Source organism: Astyanax mexicanus, chromosome 4 (genome assembly GCF_023375975.1).
Source record: "Astyanax mexicanus isolate ESR-SI-001 chromosome 4, AstMex3_surface, whole genome shotgun sequence".
Taxonomy (NCBI): domain Eukaryota; kingdom Metazoa; phylum Chordata; class Actinopteri; order Characiformes; family Acestrorhamphidae; genus Astyanax; species Astyanax mexicanus.
In genome coordinates this window covers 51,409,637-51,435,563 of record NC_064411.1, presented here as the reverse complement: position 1 = coordinate 51,435,563, position 25,927 = coordinate 51,409,637, and the positions used below count along the sequence as shown (strand labels likewise).

The 25,927-nt window shown below is 41.7% G+C and overlaps 1 protein-coding gene across 1 annotated transcript in view; it reads right to left on the bottom strand.

The window, feature by feature from the left end:
- Positions 1 to 25,927, bottom strand: part of cntnap2b (contactin associated protein 2b) — a 96,026-nt gene that overhangs the window by 33,371 nt on the left and 36,728 nt on the right. The window contains exons 2-7 of the mRNA XM_022678712.2: positions 15,173 to 15,283; positions 8,138 to 8,331; positions 6,370 to 6,517; positions 5,355 to 5,558; positions 3,829 to 4,013; positions 135 to 278 (exon numbers count right to left, since the gene is read on the bottom strand). Of these exons, the coding sequence (XP_022534433.2) occupies positions 135 to 278; positions 3,829 to 4,013; positions 5,355 to 5,558; positions 6,370 to 6,517; positions 8,138 to 8,331; positions 15,173 to 15,283 (986 nt within the window). The remainder of the gene's footprint in view (positions 1 to 134; positions 279 to 3,828; positions 4,014 to 5,354; positions 5,559 to 6,369; positions 6,518 to 8,137; positions 8,332 to 15,172; positions 15,284 to 25,927) is intronic.

The window sequence follows — 25,927 nt, the reverse complement described above, 5'->3', positions numbered from 1 at the left end:
AGCCTGGCATATACTGAGGCATATACTGCATCATATATTACATACACACACAGCAGATAATCCCCTCCAGCAGCCTCCACACTATATGCCCTGCAGCACTCTGGTAAAAATAGAGATGCAAATTAGTCACTCACGAAGGTGGACGTGTCCAGTTTCCTCCTGCGGACCAGGTTGGTGATGTTGTCTCCGTTGTAGAGGATGCCCTCCATGCAACCCACGAAGTTCTGCGGGCCTCCGGAGATGGGCTTGGCAGATAGAGGCATCCCTCCAAAACTGATCTGATGATCAAAAAAAGATGAACAGATATCTGTAAAGAACCAATGCACTCTGTAGTTCGGAAATGTTTTAATGTTTGGTGGCAAAAAACACAATTTCAGAGCTTTTTAACCATCAGAATAGACCTTAAACCAGCCAGTGAACAAGTTTATAAACTAATATAACTGTTGCTTGGCCCCCAGGTGCCCAATACACTGGAAAAACTGTAATACTAGAGCCGTGGTGTCCAAACTTTTTTTGTTGGAGGTCAGAAGGAGAAATATATTTGAAGTCACGGGCCACAGACTCTGTAATAAAACAAATAATGAAATATACCACTTTAAATAATACTTTTTCCTTATTATTTCATTCACACACCATTTTACTTGACTTACTATATTTATCTATCTTTGACAGTGTTGTGTAAACTAAGATTTTTCAAATTGATGTTTCATTTTATGATGTCTCTTAGTATTAAACTCCTTAATTACGGCAACTTTTAGACTCTTTGGCCCGTTTTTCTGCGCTAAAACTGCGCAGCCTCTCCCCTTTTAGACTCTTTGGCCAGTTTTTCTGTGCTAAAACTTTACCCTCTCTGCTTTTAGACGCTTTGGCCCGTTTTTCTGCGCTAGAAATGCACACTCTCTCCGCTTTTAGACTCTTTGGCCCGTTTTTCTGCGCTACAACTGTGCACCCTCTCCGCTTTTAGACTCTTTGGCCAGTTTTTCTGTGCTAAAACTTCACCCTCTCTGCTTTTAGACTCTTTGGCTCGTTTTTCTGCGCTAAAACTTCACTCTCGCCGCTTTTAGACACTTTGGCCCGTTTTTCTGCGCTAGAAATGCGCACTCTCTCCGCTTTTAGACTCTTTGGCCCGTTTTTCTGCGCTAGAAATGCGCACTCTCTCCGCTTTTAGACTCTTTGGCCTGTTTCTGACACCTAGCGTTTAAACTTTGAATCTCACATTATAAAAACCTGCTTAACAGCGGGCCAACTTTCATTCTATTTCTAAAATACCTCGCGGGCCGATCCAAAAAAGGAAACGGGCCGCAAATGGCCTGCGGACCGTAGTTTGGACACCCCTGTACTAGAGCCATTGAGGCAAATTAACAGCTAATTTTTACTAATTTAATGTGGTTTAGAACACTTTTTAATCACGTTGTTTTTTACTTTTTAGGGATAATTTATGAAATAAATTGGTCAATATGACATATAAAATATTACACACAGGCTACCAATGCAATAGAAATAAAAAAACTATTCAATATTTTAGAATTGATTTGCTATATAGACCCCAGATTGTTTTTCTGATGTGCGTTTCCCAATTAAGTATGATCTTACCGATTTACAAACAACTGCAAAAATACCAATTTTGGTCTTAATCCAGAGATTAAGATATATAAATTATATAAAACTAGATTCAAATATAGCACAATCATAGATTAAAATATATTACACTATACATACATTAGTGCTTATAACTGAATGAAAGGACAACTAAAGCTGTGGATTTTATTTTTGTTGGTGCTGGATGTAGTTTATGGGATGAAATAACTTTTTTAAAAAATAAACCTTTTTTCATATATAAATCAACTTTTTCCAAGTGCAGATCCAGCACGTCTGCACTTTTTTTGAAAAGGAACTTTGGGAACTGGGGCATCAGCTGTTTTTTGGGCGGGGACTGGGAAAAAAGACTTTAGAAAGCCATTTACGAGTAGATCAGAATTCTATTATCTTAGGAACTAGATTAGTAACTTCTTAACTTTTTTTTTCAGAAATTAACATAATTTTAAGAACATTCATAAGCCCAATTTATACTTTATCGTCAAACCTACGCCGTAGCCCACACATCAGCGCATGCCCTAGGAATTTTCTTAACTTAACATTAAAAACGTACTTTTAGTTACTATGCCTAAATTGTGAGTTAAAGGACCACTATGTAACTAATTTTCAGTAGTAAATGATAAAATGATCAGGATGTATCATCAGATATTAAGGAAACATGTTGAGTGAAAGCACTGGCAGCTCTTCTCAGCACGGATTCAGCAGTAGGTTCCTATTTTAAATGTGCAGGCCGTGCCGGGTTTTGTGTTTGTTTTGTCCTCTGTCTCCTCCTGCTGCTCGTTCCCCAACACTAACTTCGGCGCTCCAGCAAAGGAGCTTAGCTAGCAGAGCTGGTTTAGTTAAACCTCAGCTGCTACACAGCTTAAAAAGCCTCAGCATGTCTCAAAAATGCTCAGTGACCAAAGCAGGAATATAACAAGAGTGAATATTGGCAGTGAGTTCGAACGGTGGAGACTTAGAGCTCAAAAAGACGACAAGACTGACCCAGAACTGCTAACTGGCTAGCTAATTCAGTCAGGTACTTTCGCGGCACACCGCGGACCTTTAGCTCTCCCTCGTGTAACATACAGTCAATATAACTCTAGAAATGGGTTTTAAAAGAGTTTAGAATTGCTGTATTTCTCCTCTCCTCTCGCTCGTACTCTTAAGATCTCCGCCTCTCCTACTAGCCTTAACGTTGTGTAGATTCAGCCTGCTGAATTTGGCAACCCAAATGCATTTCGTGGCTGGGGAGGGGAGGGCGGAGCAGACTACTCTCTGTGGTGTTTTGAAATTAGACTGCTGTAGCCATTTCACACGCTCGCTCTCAGGTCCTACATAATGCATCTTTAAATGAATGGAAGTTTTGAGTTATATGGAATTATAGGGTCTGGTGAATAAAATCGATTCATATTCAGTCTTTGTTTTGGTTTAGTTTAAGTAAAATATAGATTTGAAATACTTTGAATAGCACACAGCCAGCACAGAAACATATTGAGGCAGTTAATCATAATATATGACCTCCAAGTTCACCTTAGGTTGTGCCAGAAGCCAATAGAAAGAAACTTAGTTGTTATTAGTTGATTCTACTCAAGATCTCAAGTTCAACATATAGTGTACATGTAACTCTAAATAGTTGAGTAATGTTCGTAAATATCCAATTTTGCATAAAACAGACTTCATTTACTTCAGTTCCAATCAGTCCAATCTAATTGGTGGTTTTTAGTGCAGCTTTATTATCGGTGAAGCGTTTTTTTATTATCAGTGCGAATAATAGTGCAATATACCCTAATTAACAGATATTTCTTCCTTTATTTAATTCTTTTTGCTGATTTTCTTTCATCAGGGAGGTATAATTAAACAGAAAGCAGTTGAGCAACCCACAGGGAGCGGAGGAGAGAGAGAGAGAGGGATGGAAGGAATGGGCTCCATTATTATATTTCAGCAATAACCCGTGCTTGTATTCATGTATTCGTGGCCTGGACCCTGCAGAAGCTGACTCATGGGACAGGAAGCAGGGCTGCATGAAGAAAGCTGGAGGCTAATTTAAAAATCTGTCCAAAGATTCCCTTCCTGCTCTCTCATAAATGAATAATAATGCCGACGCACCCTCAAAAGTCACCACTAACAACGAAGAATCACTGCGGAACCGTGAAATATACTGCCGCTGGGAATCCGGCGATCCCGACAATCCTAATAATGCACTCCACCAGTCTACTGAACACCAGCGCAGGACATGAGACGCGTTCTGACCTCGTAATCCAGGTCCAGATGGCCGAACTCGCCGTTGGTGCGGAAGCTCTGGGTCTGTTGGTCCAGGGTGAAGTTCACACTGCGCCGGTATCTCTCAATCAGCACCGAGTGCCAGTGATCGTCATCCAGAAGACTGCCGCTGGACACTGACGTGTGACCCTGGATGGAACCGTACTGGTTGCTTCCTGAATGTGAAAAAAAAGAAACTATTTCATTATTTTAATTTTATAATGTTCAGCATTGTAGATAATTTTTTTTATTTATTTCTAATTTTCTCCTATTTTTTCCCAATTTAGCTACACAGGAAATTTGGCAGTGTTAAATCAACACTGTTAGTGTTAAATCAACACTTATTGGTGTTAAACTTTACATTCTCAGTGTTAATTTAACACTAATAGTGTTGATTTAACACTGCCAAATTTCCTGTGCATAAGCCAATTGCCACGTCCACTCAGCAGCTACTCAGCCATATATCGCCCATCACAAGTGATGTCACAACACAAGGAGGGTGAAAACTAACACATGCCTCTTCCGACACATGTGAAGTCAACCATCGTCTCTTTTCTAACTACCAAGTAGCATCACAGCACACTTGGAGGAAAGCGCAGCGACTTGGTTCCGATACATCAGCTTATCTACATCACTCTAGGAGTGATGAGGGGAAAAAGCACCATCTACCTACCCTGAGAGAGCAAAGACAATTGTGCTTTCTCAGGGCTCCGGCAGCTGATGGCAAGCTGCATAACTGGGATTCAAACAAACAATCTCCTGATCATAGTAGCAGAGCTTTAGACTGCTCAACTACTTGATGCCAACATCTTAGCTTAATACTAAAGTCATCCAAACTACAAAGAAAAACATATGGAACTAGACACGTGCATGGTTGTGCAGCTAAAATGGCTTCCGGCATTCGCTATGGTAGTTGCTATGGTGTTGCTAGGCGGTTGGTAAGGTGTGGCTCTGGTACCCATTGGGTTGCTAGGTGGTTGCTAAGGTGGTTGCTAAGGTGTTGCTATGGTGTCTGTGGTGGTGGCTATGATGTTGCTAGGCAGCTGTTAAGTGGTCGTTGCTAGGTGGTTGCTATGGTGTTGTTAAGCAGTTGCTAGGTGGTTGATAAGGTGTTGCTAGGTGGTTGCTATAATGTTGCTAAGCAGTTGCTAGGTGGTTGCTTAGGTGTTGTATTGCTTCGCAATGTGCAACCATAATTATTTAATCAGCATTAAGAAGAACTTCAAGAATTTTAAAAGTATCCTCAAGTGCAGTCAATGCAACGACCATCAAAACCATTATGATGGTGAAACTGGCACTCATCAGGATCATCCCCGGAAAAGAAGAGCAAGAGTTTATAACAGCAAGTTAACAGAACCCCAAATAAGAGCACCTAAATGCGTCACACTTTTAAGTAACTACATGATTCCTTATGTGTTCCTTCATAGCCTGGATGACTACGTCAAATTTTATTTGTCAATATATATTTATAGGAAATGTATTTGAGAGTATTAAGTTGAGGTTGGGGTTGTAGATACCTAGGTTGATCTGTAGCACTAGCTTGGCTCTGCGGAGCTCCAGGGTGATGTAGTCTCCCTGCTGCCCCTCCCCGTGTATCAGAACCCCGTCTCCTTTACTGGTTTTAAACCTCAGGGAGATAACATCCTTCAGGATCTTCATCTTCTTGTGTCGGAAGCGATAGGGGATCACACCCTGCCCATCGAAACTGATCACATCCGCCCCTGAAAAATACGACATCCATATGAAAATAATTTAAAAGAAGCTTTGTAAAATGTAGAAATTGAATTGTATAGCTTAAGATATTTTGATGATTAAATGACCATTAAAAATGATATTTTCTGTTGTTTCTGTAGAAACATGCTGAGTCTAAGCACTGGCAGCTCTTGTCAGCAGAGCTACAGCCAGTATTTTCTTATTAGAACTGTGTGGTACATCACAGTAATATGTGTGGATTGTGGCCTCTGAACCTAAAGCCCATCACTGCTCATTCCACCCAGTCCTATTTCCACACTCAGGGCTGCCAGGTATAGAACACAACCGTATGCATATAGTGTGCTGCAGCCATTAACATAGGTAAGCTTATTATTTGTCTGCTGAACAGGTAATCACTGAGCTTCGGTAAGGTTGCTTACACTAGCATAGTGGTGAAACACTCATATACAGCTCTGGAAAAAAAATAAGAGACCACTAAAAATGATGAGTTTCTTTGGTTTTACCAAATTGAAAACCTCTGGAATATAATCAAGAAGAAGATGGATGATCACAAGCCATCAAACCAAACTGAACTGCTTGAATTGAAATCCAAAAGTTATCCAAAAGCAGTGGGCAAGACTGGTGGAGGAGAACATGATGCCAAGATGCATGAATACTGTGATTAAAAACCACGGTTATTCCACCAAATATTGATTTTTGAACTCTTAAAACATGAATATAATTATGAACTCGTTTTCTTTGTATTATTTGTACCACTGTACCATTTCTTTTTAATTGTCTTTTAAATGTTTCTTATTTGAGATTTCATCAGATACTCACAGTAAGCACAGCCGTAGACCTCCACCCTCAGACCAGTCCTCCCCTCCTCGCTCCACTCGAGGGGTATGAAGCGCAGATATCGAGCCACGACAGTGTACTGCAGCTCGTGCCGCACCGCTCTCTCCGAGTTCCAGTTTCCTGAAAAGGTCTGAGAGAGAGGAGGAACCAGACCCATCAGATCCATAACCCTCATAATAAAAGCTCTTATTACACAACCCAGTCTCCTATTATTATTATTATTATTAATATTATTAATATTATTATAACTGCTTCTGAAGTCTACACACATCCATCACAGGAGGTCTGGGCACGCCCCGCCCGAGGGAGAAGGCTAATTCTCCTTTCTAATTTACTCCAGTTCATTAGCTCTGTGTGTGAGGCTCTGTTTTTTTTTGGAAAATATTTATTATCTCATAATTGTATAACAAGTGAATGATGAGTGCAATAATATTCGACTTCTCTCTGAGACTCCGAGACCCTCAAGTGCTGCGGAGAATCAATTCAGCCCCTCGCTGTGATTAGAAGTGCAAAACAAGAACCGTAAAAAAGGGAAGAGAGGGAATGCCTGGCATATGGTAATCAGAATATAAGGGATTTATATTCCATGGATTTTTTTTCCAGAGGTAACAATAATTATAACTAGTACTGTGCATGTTAACACATGCAAGTCATCTGGAAAATGTCATGCATTAAATTTTTAAACACATTCATTAATTTACCAATTTTGGCCCCAACATCCTTCCCTTTTTTACTCTTTTTACAGAGTCTGGTGATGTGATATTAGTAGTATTTACTGGTATTTAGCATTTTCACATCTGCTCAAAAGTTCAGAAGTTTTTATTTAACTTTTTATTTACAGTACCAGTCAAAAAGTTTAGGCACTTAAATTCTTAAATTCATTATTGGACAAATGTTTGCATTGTAGATTGCAGTACTTAAGTCATCCAAACTGTAAAGAAAAACTAATGGAATTATGTATTAAACGATGAAAATTTAAGTAATATTCTAATATATAATGTGGCAAAAACTTCTCAACAAAGTAAAAAAATATACTTAAAAAAATTAAGGTAAACTTTAAAAGGTTTGAAAGGCATTGTTATAGCTATTTCTTTGTTTTTGTTAAAGTTATATTTTGTTGATGTGGATTTAATACTTAATTAATATTTTTATGTGAATATTTGTAGATTTTGTAAATGCTTTAATGTGATGCTGTAATCTGATTGGCTACTGACTCCACTATATAGGCGTTATGACGCATAGAAGACTCCAGATGCCTTGAGACGGGAGCATCACAGTCTTTTGACCGTCATGTAACTTTAAAAAAACATGCTTATTTTTAAGAACGTCGCAGTTTCATTATGATGAAACTGGCACTCATCAGGGCCGCCAAGAAATGGGAGACCGGATAAGTTTATCAGAGTTTTTTTGAGCCTCATAAATGATTAATCGTGATTAATCACAGCAAATTGTGTGGTTAATTAATATTAATTATATATATATATATATATATATATTAATATTAATTATATTATATTATAATAAATTAGCAGCTCTAACTAATAATTGCCTATAATTGATTTTCTACAATTATTACAGACGCAACTTGGAAAAATAGGATTGCAAAAGGAAAAGACAAACCTGAATAAAAAGTAGTACATTAAATTGACAAAAATTCTGGGGACACCTGTTCATTTCATGTTTCTTCCCGAATCAAGGGAATTGAAACATTGTTTAAAAGTTTAATATAAGCTGAAATCAGTTCAGTTACCCATATGTTTCCATCCTGTCGGTACGGCCTCCAGTTACTGGCCGTGTCGCTGTAGAGGATCCGGTACTGCTTGGTCCAGTCCGAGCTGCTGTATCTGCCCTGGGTGGCTATAGCCATGATCTGCTTCCTGCCTCTGAGATCCACCTGCAGCCACTGGTACCTGTCCGAGTCCAGCGGTGACCAGCCTCCGTTACCTTAGAGACCACCAACAACCAGGAGCAGATCAAGCTCAGGATGATACGAGCATTACTTATACACAACATAATATCATAATTAAGCAATAGAACACGAGAGGGAGTGTGTTATCACGAATAACATCACGGCTGTGATCCGGTCGTAGGCACGAGCCGAAGGCGAGTACTGTAGATCATCACAGCCGTGATGTTATTCGTGATAACACACGACCTCGAGTGTTCTATTGCTTTTATACAACAGTTGATTCAGTTGATTCAAAGAACTTTAAGAAATTCAGTTTGAATATGCTTTAATATGGACTGTGCCTTCCGCCACAAAGTAGTTCCACAACAACTGTAACAGAACTGAAACTTAACTACAAAACGGTGTATGGTTTATACAGACTAACACCACGAAAGTAAGCTTGAAAGCAAACTTGCGAATAAGCGATGATGGTAACGTTAGGAGCGTGAAATAACGCTAATACTCTCCTCTCCTTCTCTGTGGAATCGTCTTCAGGTGAACGCTGCACATTTTTGAGCATTTCTGTTTGTTTTGCTGGGTGGTGTTGGTTAGATTGCCGGTGTGGCTGGACTGTGGGTAGGTGACCGGAGTCAAGCTATCCGCGCTTCCGAAATTCCCAGTCAGCGTAGCTTGCTTTAGCTCAGCATTAACTTAGTTTAGCCTAGCCTGGCTGGTTAAATTATCGTTCTGGCGGTCAGACGGCATTAACCGAGCGATTTCCCTTGCCTTTTTCCACGAGTCAGCGCTACAGGCTGAGGGCAAGTGTGCCGCGGCTGAGCGCTAGCCTGTGCTAAGCTAACGCTGCTGTTGGTGCCGGTAGAGGCGATGATTCAAAACTGTCCTGTGTATATATGCCGTTAATCAGCAACGCGTCGCACAGTGATACAAGTTTAGTGTGAGAAGGCCGTGATGTTATCACGAATATCATCACGGCTAGAACACTTCTCAACCAGATTTCAAATCAGATTGTGAGGTCGGAACTAACTGTTGTATAATGTCTATTATACCACAGTTAGTTCTGACCCTGCAATGTGATTGGCTCAGACACGTTTTATGAGTGACATTACCAGCCGGTAATGCACTGTAACTGAAGCTCTTTATGTATTACTCTGCCATAAACATGTACGACCGCAGCATAGCAGTGCCAATATTACACGTTATAGCTACCTGAAACCTCACTAAAGATAGGTGGTTGTTGTAGTGTTGCTAAATTATGGTTTTTGTGGTATCCTAGATGGATGCCATGGTGTTGCTAAGTCACTGCTAGTTGCTTGCTATAGTGTTGTTGTGTATATTCCAGGTGGCTGCTATGGAGTTGCTAAATGGTGTTTTTTATATTATGCCATGTGCCTGCTATGGTGTTGCTAAGTGGTTGTTCTGGTATCCAAGGTGGCTCATATGGTGCTGTTACAACATTGCTTGGTAGTTGCTGTAGTGTCTTAGGTGGTTGCTATGGTGTTGCTAAATGAGGGTTGTTATGTTATGCCATGTGTCTACAATGGTGTTGCTAATAGGTTGCTCTGGTATCCCAGGTATCTGCTTCGGTGTTGCTAAGTCATTGCTAGGTTCTTGCTGTAGTGTTGATAATTGGTGGCTGTTGCTGTTTCACAGGTGGCTGCTATGGAGTTGCTAAATGGTGTTTTTTATGTAATGCCATGTCCCTGCTATGGTGTTGCTAAGTGGTTGTTGTGGTATTCAAGGGGGCTCATATGGTGCTGCTTAGTCATTGCTTAGATGGTTGTTAAAGTATTGCTAAATCATGGTCGTTGTGGTATTCCAGGTGGTTGCTAAGTCATTGCTAGGTGGTTCCTATAGTGTTGCTGATTGGTGGTTGTTGCTGTATCCCAGGTGCATGCTATGGTGTTTCTAAATGTGGGTTGCTAAGTCAATGTTTTGGTATCCCAAGTGGTTCATATGGTGCTGATAAGTCATTGCTATGTGGTTGTTGTAGGGTCGCTATATTATGGTATTTGTGGTATCCCATGTGGATGTAATGGTGTTGCTAAGTCACTGCTCGGTGGTTGCTATGATGTTGCTAGCCCAGGTGACTCATATGGTTCTGTTAAGTCAAAGGTTGTTGTGGTGTCCCAGGTGGCTAAATGGTGGTTGTGAAGTCATTGCTAGGTGGTTGTTGTAGTGTTTCTAAATTATGGTTGTTGTGGTATCTCAGGTGGATGCCATGGTGTTGTTAAGTCACTGCTCGGTGGTTGCTATAGTGTTGCTTGATGTTGTTGTGGTTTTCCATGTGACTACTATGGAGTTGCTAAGTGGTTGTTCCGGTATATATGGTGCTCCTAGGCCATTGCTAGGTGGTTGTTGTAGTGTTGCTAAATTATGGTATTTGTGGTATCCCAGGTGGTTCCTAAGGTCAGTCTTGCTTAGTCATTGCTATGTTCTTGCTTCAGTGTTGCTAATTGGTGGCTGTTGTTGTATCCCATGTGTCTCATATGGTGTTGCTAAGGGACATATGGTGTTGCTAAGTCATTGCTAGGTGGTTGTTGAAGTGTTGCTAAAAGATGCTATTTGTGGTATCCCAGGTGTATACCATGGTGTTGCTAGGTCACTGCTACTTGCTTGGATGAGTGTTGCTTGATAGTTGTTGTGGTATTCCAGGTGGTTGCCATGCTGTTCCTAGGTGGTGTTTGTGTTGCTAGTTAGTTGCTGTTATGTTGCTAAGGGGTTGCCATGGTGTCTCATGGTGTGGAATCTATGGTTTTGCTCAGTGGCTGCTAGAGGCTTTTATTGCTAGAGGTTCATATCATTCAGTAAATCTACAATTGTTTCACATTTGGTGGATTTGGCTGATAAAATATAACCTGTGGATAGATGCTTACTATTTAAAATTCGAGTTTAAATTAAGTCATTATTGTAAAAACTGTAGGAAAAGTAGCAGATCCAAAAAACAGTCGAATAACAATGTTATAATATGTTATAATGTTCCTGGAACCTTATTTCTGTAACTTTACATGCAAAACTTTAGGGAACCTCAATATAGTCTAAATTTTCTCAATGATAAGATTATTATTCTGTTTATAGAACACTTAAATCTTCTGACGCTCTAATTTTATAAACCCAACTGCAGTGAATAAAGCCATCCCTGAGCCTCCTGCTGTCACGTCTGGTGCTGTTAGCTCCTCTGTCCCTTCCACACCCAGCTCTAACGGAGGTTCTCAGGTCAACAACTACATTACCCAGAATGCACCGCTGACATCACGCACTCACCTGATCACGTGACACCTCACCTGCTTCCTCCAGGAAGTCCCGAATACTGATTACTGGCACTATATAAGAGCACTCCACACAAACACCCACGCCGTGTATTGTAGGTTCTCCTCTTTACAAAGCGTTACTTTATCTCTTGTCTCAGTTTATCTTGTGTATGACCTTGCTTTTGTTTTCTCTACGCCGATTATTGCCTTTGCCTCTGATATTGGATTGCTTGTGTATTACCTGGACTGTGTTTTCACTACTGCCTCTTGGATTACCTCTGACATTGGATCTCGTGTATGAACTCTGGACTATCTCTCGTTTATGGTATGGTTTTGTCTACATTGCTCTGGTTTCTGGTGATTACCCATTTTCTGTATCAACCACGTCTTACATCTGTTTATTTTTATAGTAAACATATTGTTTTATCAGTATCTGCACGTGTCTGCAATTCTGTGCTCACCATGACAGAATACGCGGCCGTACAAGATCAGATAGCAGATACTGAGGCTATTAGATCTGGTTTAGCCAACCAGGGGAGGCTACTTGGTCAGCACCAGCAAACGCTCGCTGGTGTAACCCAAGCTGTTTCTGAGCTAGCCAGCCAACAAGCTACACAGCAGCAACAGCTTTCGGAGCTGCTAGCTCACCTCAGAGGCTTAACTGAGCCTAGCCCTAGCCCGTTAGCTGCCCCCCGTTTGCCCAACGCTATTTCATCTGTGCCTGGTTATTCTGTCGCTAAACCGGAGATTTTTGATGGGGATCCGGAAAAATGCAGCGGTTTTCTTTTGCAATGCTCCGTGTTTTTTAGTAATTCACCGCCCACAACCGATAATGCTAAGATCGGTTTTATTATCTCCCGGCTTTCTGGTAAGGCACTTGAGTGGGCTACAGCTATTTGGGAGGAAGTTTCTGGGGCTAGCTACACTGATTTTTTGGCTATTTTTCGCTCGTTTTTTGATCATTCTCGTTATGGACAGTCTAATGGAGAACTTTTGCTGGCTCTCAAGCAAGGTCAGAAGCCGGTGGCTTCCTACGCTTTGGAGTTCCGCACTCTTGCAGCTGGTAGTGGTTGGAATAATGCAGCTTTGATTAACGTATTCAGATGCGGACTCAACCCTGACATTCAGAGGGAGTTAGCCTGCAGAGATGATTCGCTAACTTTGGATCAGCTCATCTCACTGTCGATCCGTTTGGATCAACTTCTCTCGCGCCGCCCCAAGACCAGCTCTCGCACTCAGCACACTCCTGTGACTCTGCCCCGCACCTCCACACCAGAGAAAGCTGCGCTGTCTGCCCCAGAGCCCATGGACATCCAGAAAACCCGGCTAACTCCAGAGGAGCGACAGCGCCGGATCCAGCTTCGTTTGTGCCTTTATTGTGGGGAGGCCGGTCATTTCAAGGCTGAGTGTGGTCTCCTGACCCGACCTGTGAAAGCTCCAGCCCTGGGACAGCGCGTGGAGTGCTCTCCAACGTGGTACGTAAGCAAAACACAATTTTTCGTTCCAAATGTTTCTCGTTACCTGTGAATATTATGTTGCCTGATGGTATGCTCTCTGTCCCAGCGCTTATAGATTCCGGGTCGGAAGGGAACTTCATGAGTCTGGACCTGGTTAAAGAGCATGGCTTACCCACCCGAGAACTTCTGCGTCCGTTACCCATTCATGCTGTGGACGGGAAGACGGTTCCCTCAAAGCCTGTTACTCTGCAGACGCTACCCATCACCCTACAAGCCAGCGCTCTTCATTTTGAGGAACTGCCAATTTTTGTGCTTCCCAGCACCGAGCATCCTGTTATCCTGGGCATGCCATGGCTCAAGACCCACGATCCCACTGTCTCCTGGCGCGATGGGGATATCACGGTTTGGTCTTCTCACTGTCATAAGAACTGTTTAGTTTTAGACAGCCTTATCATTCAGTCCACTTCTGTGGAGAGCCCTGAAGTTTCTGATTCCCCTGTTATTCCCACTGAGTATTCAGATTTTCTAGAAGTGTTTAGTAAAGATAACGCTACTAAGTTGCCTCCTCATCGCTCCTGTGACTGTGCTATTGACCTAGTGGAGGGTGCCACCTTACCCAAAGCTAGAGTCTACCCCCTCACTCTCGATGAGGAGAAGGCTATGAATGATTACGTCACTGAAGCTTTAGCTCAGGGATTCATTCGCCCGTCGAAGTCCCCTGTCGGTTTTGGCTTCTTCTTTGTGAAGAAAAAGGACGGGGGACTGAGACCCTGTATAGATTACAGAGGTTTAAACGCTATTACTAAGAAGTTCACGTACCCTTTGCCTCTCATTCCATGCGCTCTTGAGCAGTTGCGTAACGCCACCTATTTTACGAAGCTCGACTTACGTAGTGCTTATAATTTAATCCGCATCAGGGAGGGGGATGAGTGGAAAACTGCGTTTACTACCACTAATGGCCATTATGAATACTTAGTTATGAGCTATGGTCTCGCTAACGCCCCCCAATCCATCAAAGACCTTCAACGTTTCTTAGGGTTTGCAAATTTTTACAGACGTTTCATACGTAACTTCAGCAGTTTAGCTGCCCCGCTTACAGCACCCACTAAGAATGCCACCAAAGTTCTTAAGTGGTCCCCTGAAGCTGACCAAGCATTCCAGAAGTTAAAAGCTGCCTTCGTCTCTGCCCCCGTTCTCATGCACCCCAAACCTGAACTACCGTTCATAGTCGAGGTCGATGCTTCTGATACTGGCGTAGGAGCTGTTCTCTCCCAACGCAGCGGTTCACCACCTAAACTACATCCCACAAGATTTATGTACCTGAACAGTTTCGCGATCAACTCATTGGTTGGGCACATGCTGCCCTTACTTCTGGTCACCCTGGTGTTACACGTACGCTACAACTGATCTCAGCTCCTTATTGGTGGGAGACCATGCAAGCTGATCACGTGACACCTCACCTGCTTCCTCCAGGAAGTCCCGAATACTGATTACTGGCACTATATAAGAGCACTCCACACAAACACCCACGCCGCGTATTGTAGGTTCTCCTCATTACAAAGCGTTACTTTATCTCTTGTCTCAGTTTATCTTGTGTATGACCTTGCTTTTGTTTTCTCGACGCCGATTATTGCCTTTGCCTCTGATATTGGATTGCTTGTGTATTACCTGGACTGTGTTTTCACTACTGCCTCTTGGATTACCTCTGACATTGGATATCTCGTGTATGAACTCTGGACTGTCTCTCATTTATGGTATGGTTTTGTCTACATTGCTCTGGTTTCTGGTGATTACCCATTTTCTGTATCAACCACGTCTTACATCTGCTTATTTTTATAATAAACGTATTGTTTTATCAGTATCTGCACGTGTCTGCAATTCTGTGCTCACCATGACACCTGCTGTCTGTATATCGAGCAGAAGTGCTTTCTCTCTGTTGGTGTCACATTTCTCTGGCATTGAACTGTGAGCAACACTCTCTTCTAAATGTCACCCAGAGAGGACGCCAAGACAGTGACCATTAATTCAGGAGATAAACGACGGGTGACACAAATATTTATCCTCTAATGTTTATCTCACAGCTCTTTTCCAGTATCTGAACCTCAGAAGACCAGAAATCCTGGACTCATATCAGTGTGAGCAGGCGTCTGGAGGAATATAAGTGCACTCACCCACTCTGCGGTTCAGTTTAGCGTAGCCAGCGCCGAAATCAGGAGCCAGCACCGAGGAGCTGCTGAAAGCACTGTAGGGAAGGGGCGTGGCCAGCACCTCGTCACAACGCTCTGTAGAGAAAAGGGAAAAGACAATATTGTAGCATCACTGTGGGTGGAGCAATTAGACCAAGCCATAATCCCAGAAGCATAGCAAATGTAGCTTTCTTTTTAAATTAGCGGCCTACTCATAAAGAGACCCTTATCCACCCTCCACATTAACATAACACAACTAAGGTAAATAAATTCAAAATAAGCCCATAAACACAGAAATAAGCCCTTACTGTACATAGCAACACCAAAGCAGATATCTCAGATACCATAACAACCACCAATAAGCAACCCTATCAGTGACGTGCAGACGCTATGGCCTATGGCTAATGTGCTTGGGTAACTGCCCTTTTGCCGTCCTTGGCTGATATTGCCCTTCCGAGGGAGGGGAAAAAATAATATAGGCAAATATGATTTCATATTTCATATTTGAAGTTTCGTAAAACAAAGTTTTCAGAGTCAATCATTCAGATTCAGACACCTCGAGAGAAAGGCGTAGCGGGGGACACGCAGAACGCTTCACTAGAAAAAAAAAAAAAAAGCCGACCAGCAGATACCGTGGGAGTAGAGCGACTGCCCTGAAGGTGAGCTTGAAATGTAGCCTTCACAGTATTACAAGACATGATCACAATCAACTTCTCTAAAATCCGATGTCGTCGAGTTTAGGACGTTTAGTGATCCTAAATAATCTGACAGCCACCTACTGTGCCACGTTTAGGTAGCAAAAAAACCCTGACAGCCAGCTAGCTTGCAGTCAACGTTTTACATGGCTCAGGTTGTTTTGTGGGAGGCTAAGCAAACTAAGTTACATGCAGCTGATAACATTTCATTTTATCAAGCGAGATGAATGACGGACATAAAGCACTATTCAAATTATTCACATGCACGTTGTGTTAATGCAGAAAATTTGAAATGCCCACGGAAAAGAGACGAATACAGGAGAGAGAGAGAGACTCTTTTTTTTTTTTTGGGGGGGGGGGGGGATTTGCCCTTTCTTCAGGTTAGAGTAACTGCCCTTCAAGATTCCTGTGCACGTCCCTGAACCAACAACCACCCAGCAATTACTCTTACATAGCAACACCATAGCAGACACCTGGGATACCAGAACAATCACCAAAAATCAACCCTACAATAAGCAACAACCTAGCAAAGATTTAGCAGCATCATATAGGCCACCTGGAATTGCTAAATGGTGGTTGTTGTGGTATCCCAGGTGTCTGCTATGGTGTTGCTAAATAGTGGCCATCTGGGCAACCGTGACAACCACCATTTAACAACACTACATCAACCACCTAGCAGTGACTCAGCAACACCACAGCATGCACATGGGATACCACAAATACCACTATTTAGCACTCCCAGGTGGCTCAAACGGTGTTGCTGTATAAGTCATTACTAGGTGTTTGCTAAATGGTGGTTATTGTGGTATCTGAGATGTCTGCTATGAAGTCATTGCTAGGTGGTTGCTGTAGGATTGCTAAATAGTGGTTGTTGTGGTATCCTAGGTGGCTCATATGGTGATGCTATGTTATGCCATGTGTCTGCTGTGGTGTTGCTAAGTGGTTGTTCTGAAATCTGAAAGGTGGCTCATATGGTGCTGCTAAGACATTGCTAGGTGGATGATATAGTGTTGCTAAATAGTAGTTGTAGTGGTATCCCAGGTGTGTGCAAGGGTGTTGCTAAGTAACTGCTAGGTGGATGATATAGTGTTGCTAAATAGTGGTTGTTGTGGTATCCCAGGTGTATGTCATGATGTTGCTAGGGGGTATTTGTGGTGGTTCCTTTTTATTTCAGCTGATGGAAAGCAGCAATCTCCAGATCATAGTGGCAGTCCCAGGTGGTTTCTAAGTCATTGCTAGGTTGTTGCTGTAGTGTTGCTAGGTGGTTGCAATGGTGTCACATGTGGAATCTATGGTTTTGCTAAGTGGCTGCAAGAGGCTTTTATTGCTAGAGGTTCATCGCATACAGTAAATTTACGATTGTGTCATATTTAGTGGATGTAGCTCATAAAATACAACCTGTAGAGAGATGCTTACCATATAAATAATCTAATCTAAAATGTAAAAAACAATCGAATAGCTTTAAAAGAACTTTTAAACTTTAAAAGAAGAACAAAAGTGTGCTGCACTGTTCAATACACGTCTTAAAACTACATAAAAAAGACTGATTCTGATTCAGTATAAATATTTAATGTCTCCATGCTCCTGTATTGCCTTAGATACAGTATATACCTTCACTCAGAATACACTGGAAGTGCTTTTACAGTATAATAACTCTGCAAAATAATGGTGTTTGCATAAAATGTGCAATGCCCTTATAATACATTGTGTTCACAGCGCAGTGCCGAAATACCACATCATGTTCTGGTACATTTCCTGTTCACCAAGGGCAGCGGAGGAAAACCCGCTACCTCCGCATTTTATTGCTGTGACATTTTCAAGGTGTGAAATTCATTAGAATGATTCATGCTCTCGGACAAACACAGATCAGGTTTTAAATTATACCTGATCAAAGCACACAAACAAATAATGATAATAATAATAACGATCTGCGTACATTATGATTACTGTCGCCACGTCTGCTCACTGTAACTTGATTCATACACAGTTTAAAAGCCTGGAAATCTACGCTTAGTTTAAAACTGTCCCTTAAGAACCTTGTACATCCATCTTCATCCACTGTAATTGTGTATTAGAGGCCAGCAGAGTACAATATATGCGCAAAAGGCTTACTGATAGGTAGATAGACAGACAAAGAGAAAGGGTGACATGTTGGTTGGTAGGTAGATAGATTGTTTGATTGGTTGGTTGGAAAGTAGGTAGATAGATTGGTTGACCGTTTGGTAGATAGATTGTTTGATTGGTTGGTCAGTAGGTAGACCTTTTGGTTGACATGTTGATTGGTAGGTAAATAGATAGTTTGACTGGTTGGTTGGAAAGTATGTAGATAGATTGATTGACCTTTTGGTAGATAGATTGCTTGACATGTTGGTTGGTAGGTAGACAGATTTGTTGACTGTTTGATCAATAGGTAGATAGATTGGTTAACTGTTTGGTAGATAGATTGTACAACATACATGGTGTACATGTATAAAGTGTATATGCTGTGAGATCTGATCAGATCATTTTCCAGAGCATTGTGCTCTAAATCTGTAAAGTATTTTTTAGAGGATTAAAGATTATGTGGGATGATGGAGTGGCTGTGAAAGCTTTTTATGTGAGTGTGAATTATTAGTCATATAAACGTGTGACTGACAGCTCTGATCAGCAGCTGAAGCTCTCTGCAACAATTCTTTCTCCAAACCCTTTTTCAGCTAAGTACATAGATTTATATGTAGGTAGGTTGGTAGATAGATAAATAGGTACATGGTTGTTAAATATTGAGATTGGATTTAGATAAAGGTAGGTAGAGGGATTGAGTGGTTGGTAGGTAGGTAGATTGTTATCTTGTTGATAGATGCGTAGACATAGTTAGGTACTGTAGGTACGAAGGTAGAGTGATTGATAGTTAGTAGCAAAAAAAAATATTGATAGGTAGGAAGGTAGGTAGAGGAGCTGAATCGTTGGTAGGTAGACTGATGAGTAGATAGATAGATTGATAGAGTGGTTGATAGATGAGTACATGAATGTAAAGGTGGTTAGGTAGATAAGTAGGGCAGTTGACTTATTGGTAGATAAGTAGATATAAGTAGCTATATAAGTCGATAATACAGTATAAGCAAATAGGTACATAGATTGATAGGTAGGTGGATATGTAGGTAGACAAAGAGAAAGGGTTACTTTGTGGTTAGTACGTAGGTAGATAAATTGCTTGACTGTTTGGTAGATAAATTGCTTGACATATTTTTTGGTAGGTAGATAGATTGACTGGTTTGTTGGTAGGTAGATAGATTGACTGGTTTGTTGGTAGGTAGATAGACTGGTTGACAAGTAGATAGATTGACTCTGGTAGATTGACTGGTTGACATAGATTGTTTTCCTGGTTCCTGTTCTGGTATATATATTTGTTGACTGTTGGTAAGTAGATAGATTGGTTGACTGTTTGGTAGATAGATTGGTTGGCATGTTGGTTGGTAGGTAGGCAGATAGATTTATTGACTATTTGGTTGGTTGGAAGGTAGATAAATTGTTTGACTGCTTGGTTGGTAGGTAGTTGGATTGGTTAATTGGTTGGTAGATCGATTGGTTGGCATGTTGGTCGGTAGGTAGATACATTATTTGACTGGTTGGTAAGTAGATAAGTTGGTTAATTGGTTGGTTGGTAGGTAGATAGATTGGTTGACATGTTGGTTGGTAGGTAGATAGATTGGTTGACATGTTGGTTGGTAGGTAGGTGGATTGATAGGTTGACCGGTTGGTAGATAGATACACAGATACTGTAGATTGGTTGACTGGTTGGTAGGTTTCGTATATGGTAGATACATTGGTTGACAGGTTGGTAAGTAAGTAGATAGGACGGACTTTTACTGCATTAATTTGCTGGAAAAAAAATTACAGAATGCAACTGGAAAATGAGGTGAAATACTGGAGTAGCTTGATAACTCACTCATGCTGATGTTTGCAGTTTCTAATGAGTTTTTTTTCTCATTTTCTCTTTACAAGAAGAACTTCTTCAAAGTACACGTTTAAATCCCCAAGCAATTAATGATGCAATTATTAGACTAATGCTAGTAATCCTGCTTCAGTTGCAGTGCTTTCACAGATAAATCAGCTCTGATCAGACTTACTGTGCATGAGAAAAGAACTGACAAGCTCCTGACACGGGCCAGGCCAACAGAAAGTGTTCATAATCCACATAACACTGCGTCTGGCTCGTCTAGACAAGGCACGACTTGCAATCGGAGCTTTTCATGTCACCTGATCACCCAATGGAAAATGTTCTGATCATTACGAATGAGGCTGAATGAAGGCTTGATAATGACTGCATGCAATGCTCCATTAACGTTTTTAATTATAGCAGAATTGTAGTCTGTGTCTCCAGATGACTCGGTGATGAGGTTGTTTAACAGAGATGGTAGAGAATATAAAAACAGTGTCCTTGTGAGGAGAAATGATGTTCCAATCACAGAAAATATATGGTCTGAATGTTTTTGGACAAGATATAGTGGTAAAATATGAATAAATCAAATATATAAATATGTTTAAATGTAAATTTAATGAATGATTTGCTCTTTTAAAATAAAACAATTCAATATTAAAGCCACTGCCCAGGAAAGGCTTTCTAGGATTTGATTGCATTCAGTGAACCAGAGCTCATCCCCAACACCCTAACTAATTGAACAGAGGACCATTAGTCATTATGCTAATTTGATCATGTTGATTGGCTCCAGAGAGTCTTATTCTATTGGTATTATTTCACCACTGAAGCTCAATGAAGGCAGTCTGAGACAAGTTTGGTCTGTGACAAGGGGCGGGTTTAAAAAATGAGTAGGCAAATTTGGCTTCACTTGTGGTATTTATTAAGTAAATGGTTGGACACCCCAACATCTTAACACCTTAACATCCCAACTTCTCAACACTTCAACACCCCAACACCTCAACACTTCAACACCTCAACACTTCAACACCCCAACATCTTAACACCTCAACATCTCAACACCTCAACATCTTAACACCTCAACATCTTAACACCTCAACACCCCAACATCTCAACACCCCAATATCTCAACACCCCAATATCTCAACATCCCAACACCTCAACATCCCAACATCTCAACACCTCAACATCTCAACACCCCAATATCTCAACATCCCAACATCCCAACACCTCAACATCCCAACATCTCAACACCTCAACATCTCAACACCCCAACATCTCAACACCTCAACATCTCAACACCCCAACACTTCAACACCCCAACATCTCAACACCCCAACATCTCAACACCCCAACATCTCAACATCCCAACACCTCAACATCCCAACATCTCAACACCTCAACATCTCAACACCCCAATATCTCAACATCCCAACACCTCAACATCCCAACACCTCAACATCTCAACACCCCAACATCTCAACACCTCAACATCTCAACACCCCAACACTTCAACACCCCAACATCTCAACACCCCAACATCTAAACACCCCAACATCTTAACACCTCAACACCCCAACATCTCAACACCCCAATATCTCAACATCCCAACACCTCAACATCCCAACATCTCAACACCTCAACATCTCAACACCCCAATATCTCAACATCCCAACACCTCAACATCCCAACATCTCAACACCTCAACATCTCAACACCCCAACATCTCAACACCTCAACATCTCAACACCCCAACATCTAAACACCCCAACATCTAAACACCTCAACACCCCAACATCTCAACACCCCAACATCTCAACACCTCAATATCTCAACACCTCAACACCCTAACACCCCAACATCTCAACACCGCAAAACCCCAAATTTTCGACACTCCAACATCTCAACAAATGAAAATTGCAACATTTCAACATCTCAACACCCCAACATCTCAACATCTCAACACCTCAACACTCCAACATCTCAACACCTCAACACCCCAACATCTCAACACCTCAACACTCCAACATCTCAACATCTCAACACCTTAACACCCCAACAGCTCAAAACCTCAACACCCAAACATCTCAACACCTCAACACCCCAACACCTCAACATTTCAACACCTCAACACCCCAACATCTCGATACCTCGACACCCCAACATCTCAACACCTCAATATCCCAACATCTCAACACCCCAACATCTCAACACCTTAACACCCCAACATCTCAACATCCCAACATCCCAACACCTCAACACCCCAACATCTCAACACCTCAACACCCCAACTCATTGGACCGAGCACCTTCATTCCAGAGAAAACACTGCTTCACACTATGCTAATATTGGTATCCCCCCCACCACCACCACCACCACCATCACTGTAAGCTCAATAAAGGCAGTATGAGACGCTTGAACCATGGCATCTATGTTTTCTATACAGCCAATACTCATTGGCTAATAAATATAAGCCAAATAAGCTTATTTCTAATTAACATATTTCTGTTTAGGTATTTTTGGATGTACTATGAGAGACAATGCACAATTACATCACTCAGTCTCTGTCTATCCTAATAAGCGTCAAGCATTGCAGAAATGTGTTTTAAATCAGCTCTATAAAACATATTAAATGTATGGAAACGGACACAGGAACACACACAGTTCTGTAATGCAGAGATAAAGTGATCACACTACAGGTGAAGGCCTGAGTGCCCTGAGATGAGAGAGAGGGTAATGTTGAGAAATGTAATTGTGGAAGCTGATACGTATCTCGTGTAGTCTCCTGTGCTCTCAGATACAAGCCTAAAGTGCAGTGATATCGATCAGACTGCATTACGCCTTTAGTCTCGGGATAAACCAGCACAGATCCAGCTGCACAGATCTGACACACACGAGTAAATTGGTCTTTAACTCTTTGAGGTAAAGTTAAAACTCCCCATCCAAATCCCCATCCAAATAATTGGACTTAGGTTCACTTCCATCTCAACAGGTGTTAAAAAAAGCAGCAGCTAGTCATGAAAACTGCTTCTACAAACATTAGTGAGAGAATGGGTCTCAGGAACTCAGTGAACTCCTGTACTGTGGTACTGTGACAGGATGCAGCACCTGTGCAACAACAAATCCAGTCGTGAAATTTCACTACTCACTACTAAACATTCCACAGCCAACTGTCAGTGATATTATAACACAGTGGAAGAGACTGAGAACGACTGTGTAAAATAACAGAGAGGGGTCAGCGGATGCTGAGGAGCATAGAACAAAGAGTTCACCAACTTTCTGCAGAGTCTGAAAGAACAGATCAAGATCAAGAACAGAAGAGCATAGAAAATTTCATGGAATGAATGGATTTCCATGGCCAAGCAGCTCTATCCAAGTGTCACTTCATCAAAGTGTGAAAATAGATGGATGGATAGATGGATGGATGTATCGTTGGGCAGTTGGAATAGGAAGGCATGTAGTGGGCTGGTAGGTAGGTAGGTAGATAGATTGGATCTAAGACATGTAAGTAGGTCGGTAGGTAGGGAGGCACTGCAGATATAATGGTTGGGGTTGGTAGGTATTTGGGTAGATAGAGTAGTTGGTTTGATGGCAGCTAGATTGATTGAGTGGTTGGTTGGTTGGTTGGTAGTAAAATAAAGTAGCTGATTGGCTGGTAGGTAGACTAGTTGGTTGGTTGGTATGTGTGTAAGAAAGTAGGCACAAGGGTAGACAGAATGGTTGGTAGGTAGGTAGGCATTTAGGCATATTGATTAGATGGTTGGTAGGCAGTTGGGTAGACAGAGTAGTTGGTTGGATGGCAGGTAGGGCAGTTGAGCGGTTGTTTAGTAGGTATGTAAGAAGGTAGGCACATAGGTAAATAGAATGGTTGGTAGGTAGGTAGATAGAATGGTTGGGGTTGGTAGGTAGTTGTGTAGATAGAGTAGTTGTTTGTTGGAGGGTAGTTAAATCCTTTGGTTAGTAGGTATTTAGACATTTAGGTATATTGATTAGATGGTTGGTAGACAGTTGGGTAGATAGAGTAGTTGGTTGGATGGCAGGTAGGGCAGTTGAGCAGTTGTTAAGTAGGTATGTAATTAGGTAGGCACCTGCTTGCTGTTTGTTTAGCTCGTCTCTGTTGCTAGTCTCTGTTTTAGCTATTTGTTTACGTTTTCTACTACTTATTAACTTTTAACCATCTTATGACCTTCCTAAACTTATAAAATGCCTCAGGTAGCCATTAATTTTGTGTTATTTCTCGATTTTTGCCGTTGTTTTTTGTGTGTTTATGCTTACTTCGAGGTAATGGCGTGTGCGGAGGATCGTGCTCTTCTGACACTCAGTGAGGAGCTCGTCCGTCTGGATCAGCAGATCCAGCACCTGCTCGAGAGGCAGTCGGAGCTCCATCGGCAGAGGACGAGGCTGGAGGAGTCCCGCGACGCCGCCTTCGCGGCCGTCTCCAACCCGGTGCTGCCTGCGCGGCGGACCCCGGCAGTCGTCTACTTCACCCCCGCTCCGGGAGGGGCCTGGGAGCGGCAGCGCGGCCTAGGAAAGCGGGTTTCCCCCCTACCTTCTCAGCCGGACTTTGCCTCCGCAAACCGGTTTGAGGTCCTCAGCTCGTCGCCGTCGCCTCCTTCACCTCCCCCAGCCCCGAGGAAAACAGATAAGGGCAGTACCCTCATTGTCAGAGATTCCATTGTTAGGCATTTAAAGGTGTCTAATGCTAAGGGTAATGCTGCAGTGTCGTGTTTTCCAGGAGCTCGGGTCCTGGACGTCGCCCAGCAGCTTCCTACGGTGCTTCGGCATCGTAGATAATTGGTAGGCAGGTAGATATAATGGTTAAGGTTGGTAGGTAGTTGGGTAGACAGAGTAGTTGGTTGGGTGGCAGAAAAGATAGTTGGGCAGTTGGTTGAAGGTAGGCATATAGGTAGATAGAATGGTTGGTAGGTAGATTGGTAGATATAATGGTTTGGGTTGGTAGGTAGTTATATAGATAGAGTAGTTGGATGGATGGAAGGTAGTTAGACTTTTTGGTTGGTAGGTATTTAGGCATGTTGATTAGTTGGTTGGTAGGTAAATAGGTAGACTGTTTGGGCGGTTGGTTGGTTGGTTGGTTGGTGGATAAATAGAATGGTTGGTTGGCTGGAAGGTAGACTACCTTTGGGTTGGTAGGTTTTTAGGCATGTTGATTAGTTGATTGGTAAGTAGGTAGAGTGGTTGGTTGGCTGGTAGGTAGGTAGACTAGTTGGTTAGTTGCTTGGTAGGTATATATGAGGAGTAACTGGCTGGATGTAAGGTAGATACACGTTTTTGGTTGGTAGATAGGTAGGCATGTTTGTTTAGTTGGTATGTAGGTTGACTGGATGGGGCGGTTGTTTGATTGGTAGATAAATAGAGTGGTCGGTAGACCTAATAGTTGGTAGGTCTATAGCTTGGCATTGACCTATAGAAAGGAGGGATTATATAAGATCATAGAGTGTTGACCTTTATATTTCTACAGTGGAAAAAGAAAAGAAAGACTTTAGGAGTCACACCATCATACAAATCAATAATCAGTTAAAAGCCATTTACAAGAAAACTGTGTTTTCCATTCGTCAGGCTGGTCTAGATGATTGGTTGATAGCTTTTTGTACCCAAGGATGAAGCCTGATCATTTTCAGTAATGCATTATAAAGGTATTCCAACGCACCACTGAGAAAGAAAAGGTAAAAACACAGTTTTTTTAACCCAATAAAATCAAGCTTGGTGTGCTGAGACCTTCATTTGCTATTTGTTTTGAACAGAGACTGCAGGTAAGTTGCTGTTCTCTCCTTTTCTACGCTGTGCTGTTTTATTCATCAGAAAGTTGCTCTGATGAATTCACTCTCTCTGAAGAAAAAAGTAAGTACAGCTCTACTCTGGCGAGAAGGACTGCAGAATAAAACATATTACTGTATCATATTAGATTACTGCCTTTTTTCCTGTTTCCTGTGTTGCTTTAGCTTTTTAAATAATGCAGAAGAGCAGAGTGAAATGAAACACAACCAGTATTGGTAGGCTTTGTTGACAAATATTTTTTTGCAATGTTAAATTTGACTCATTATTTATTAAAAAAAGATCAATGTCTATTTTACCACATAATAGAGTAGTATAAATGATGCAAACACAATT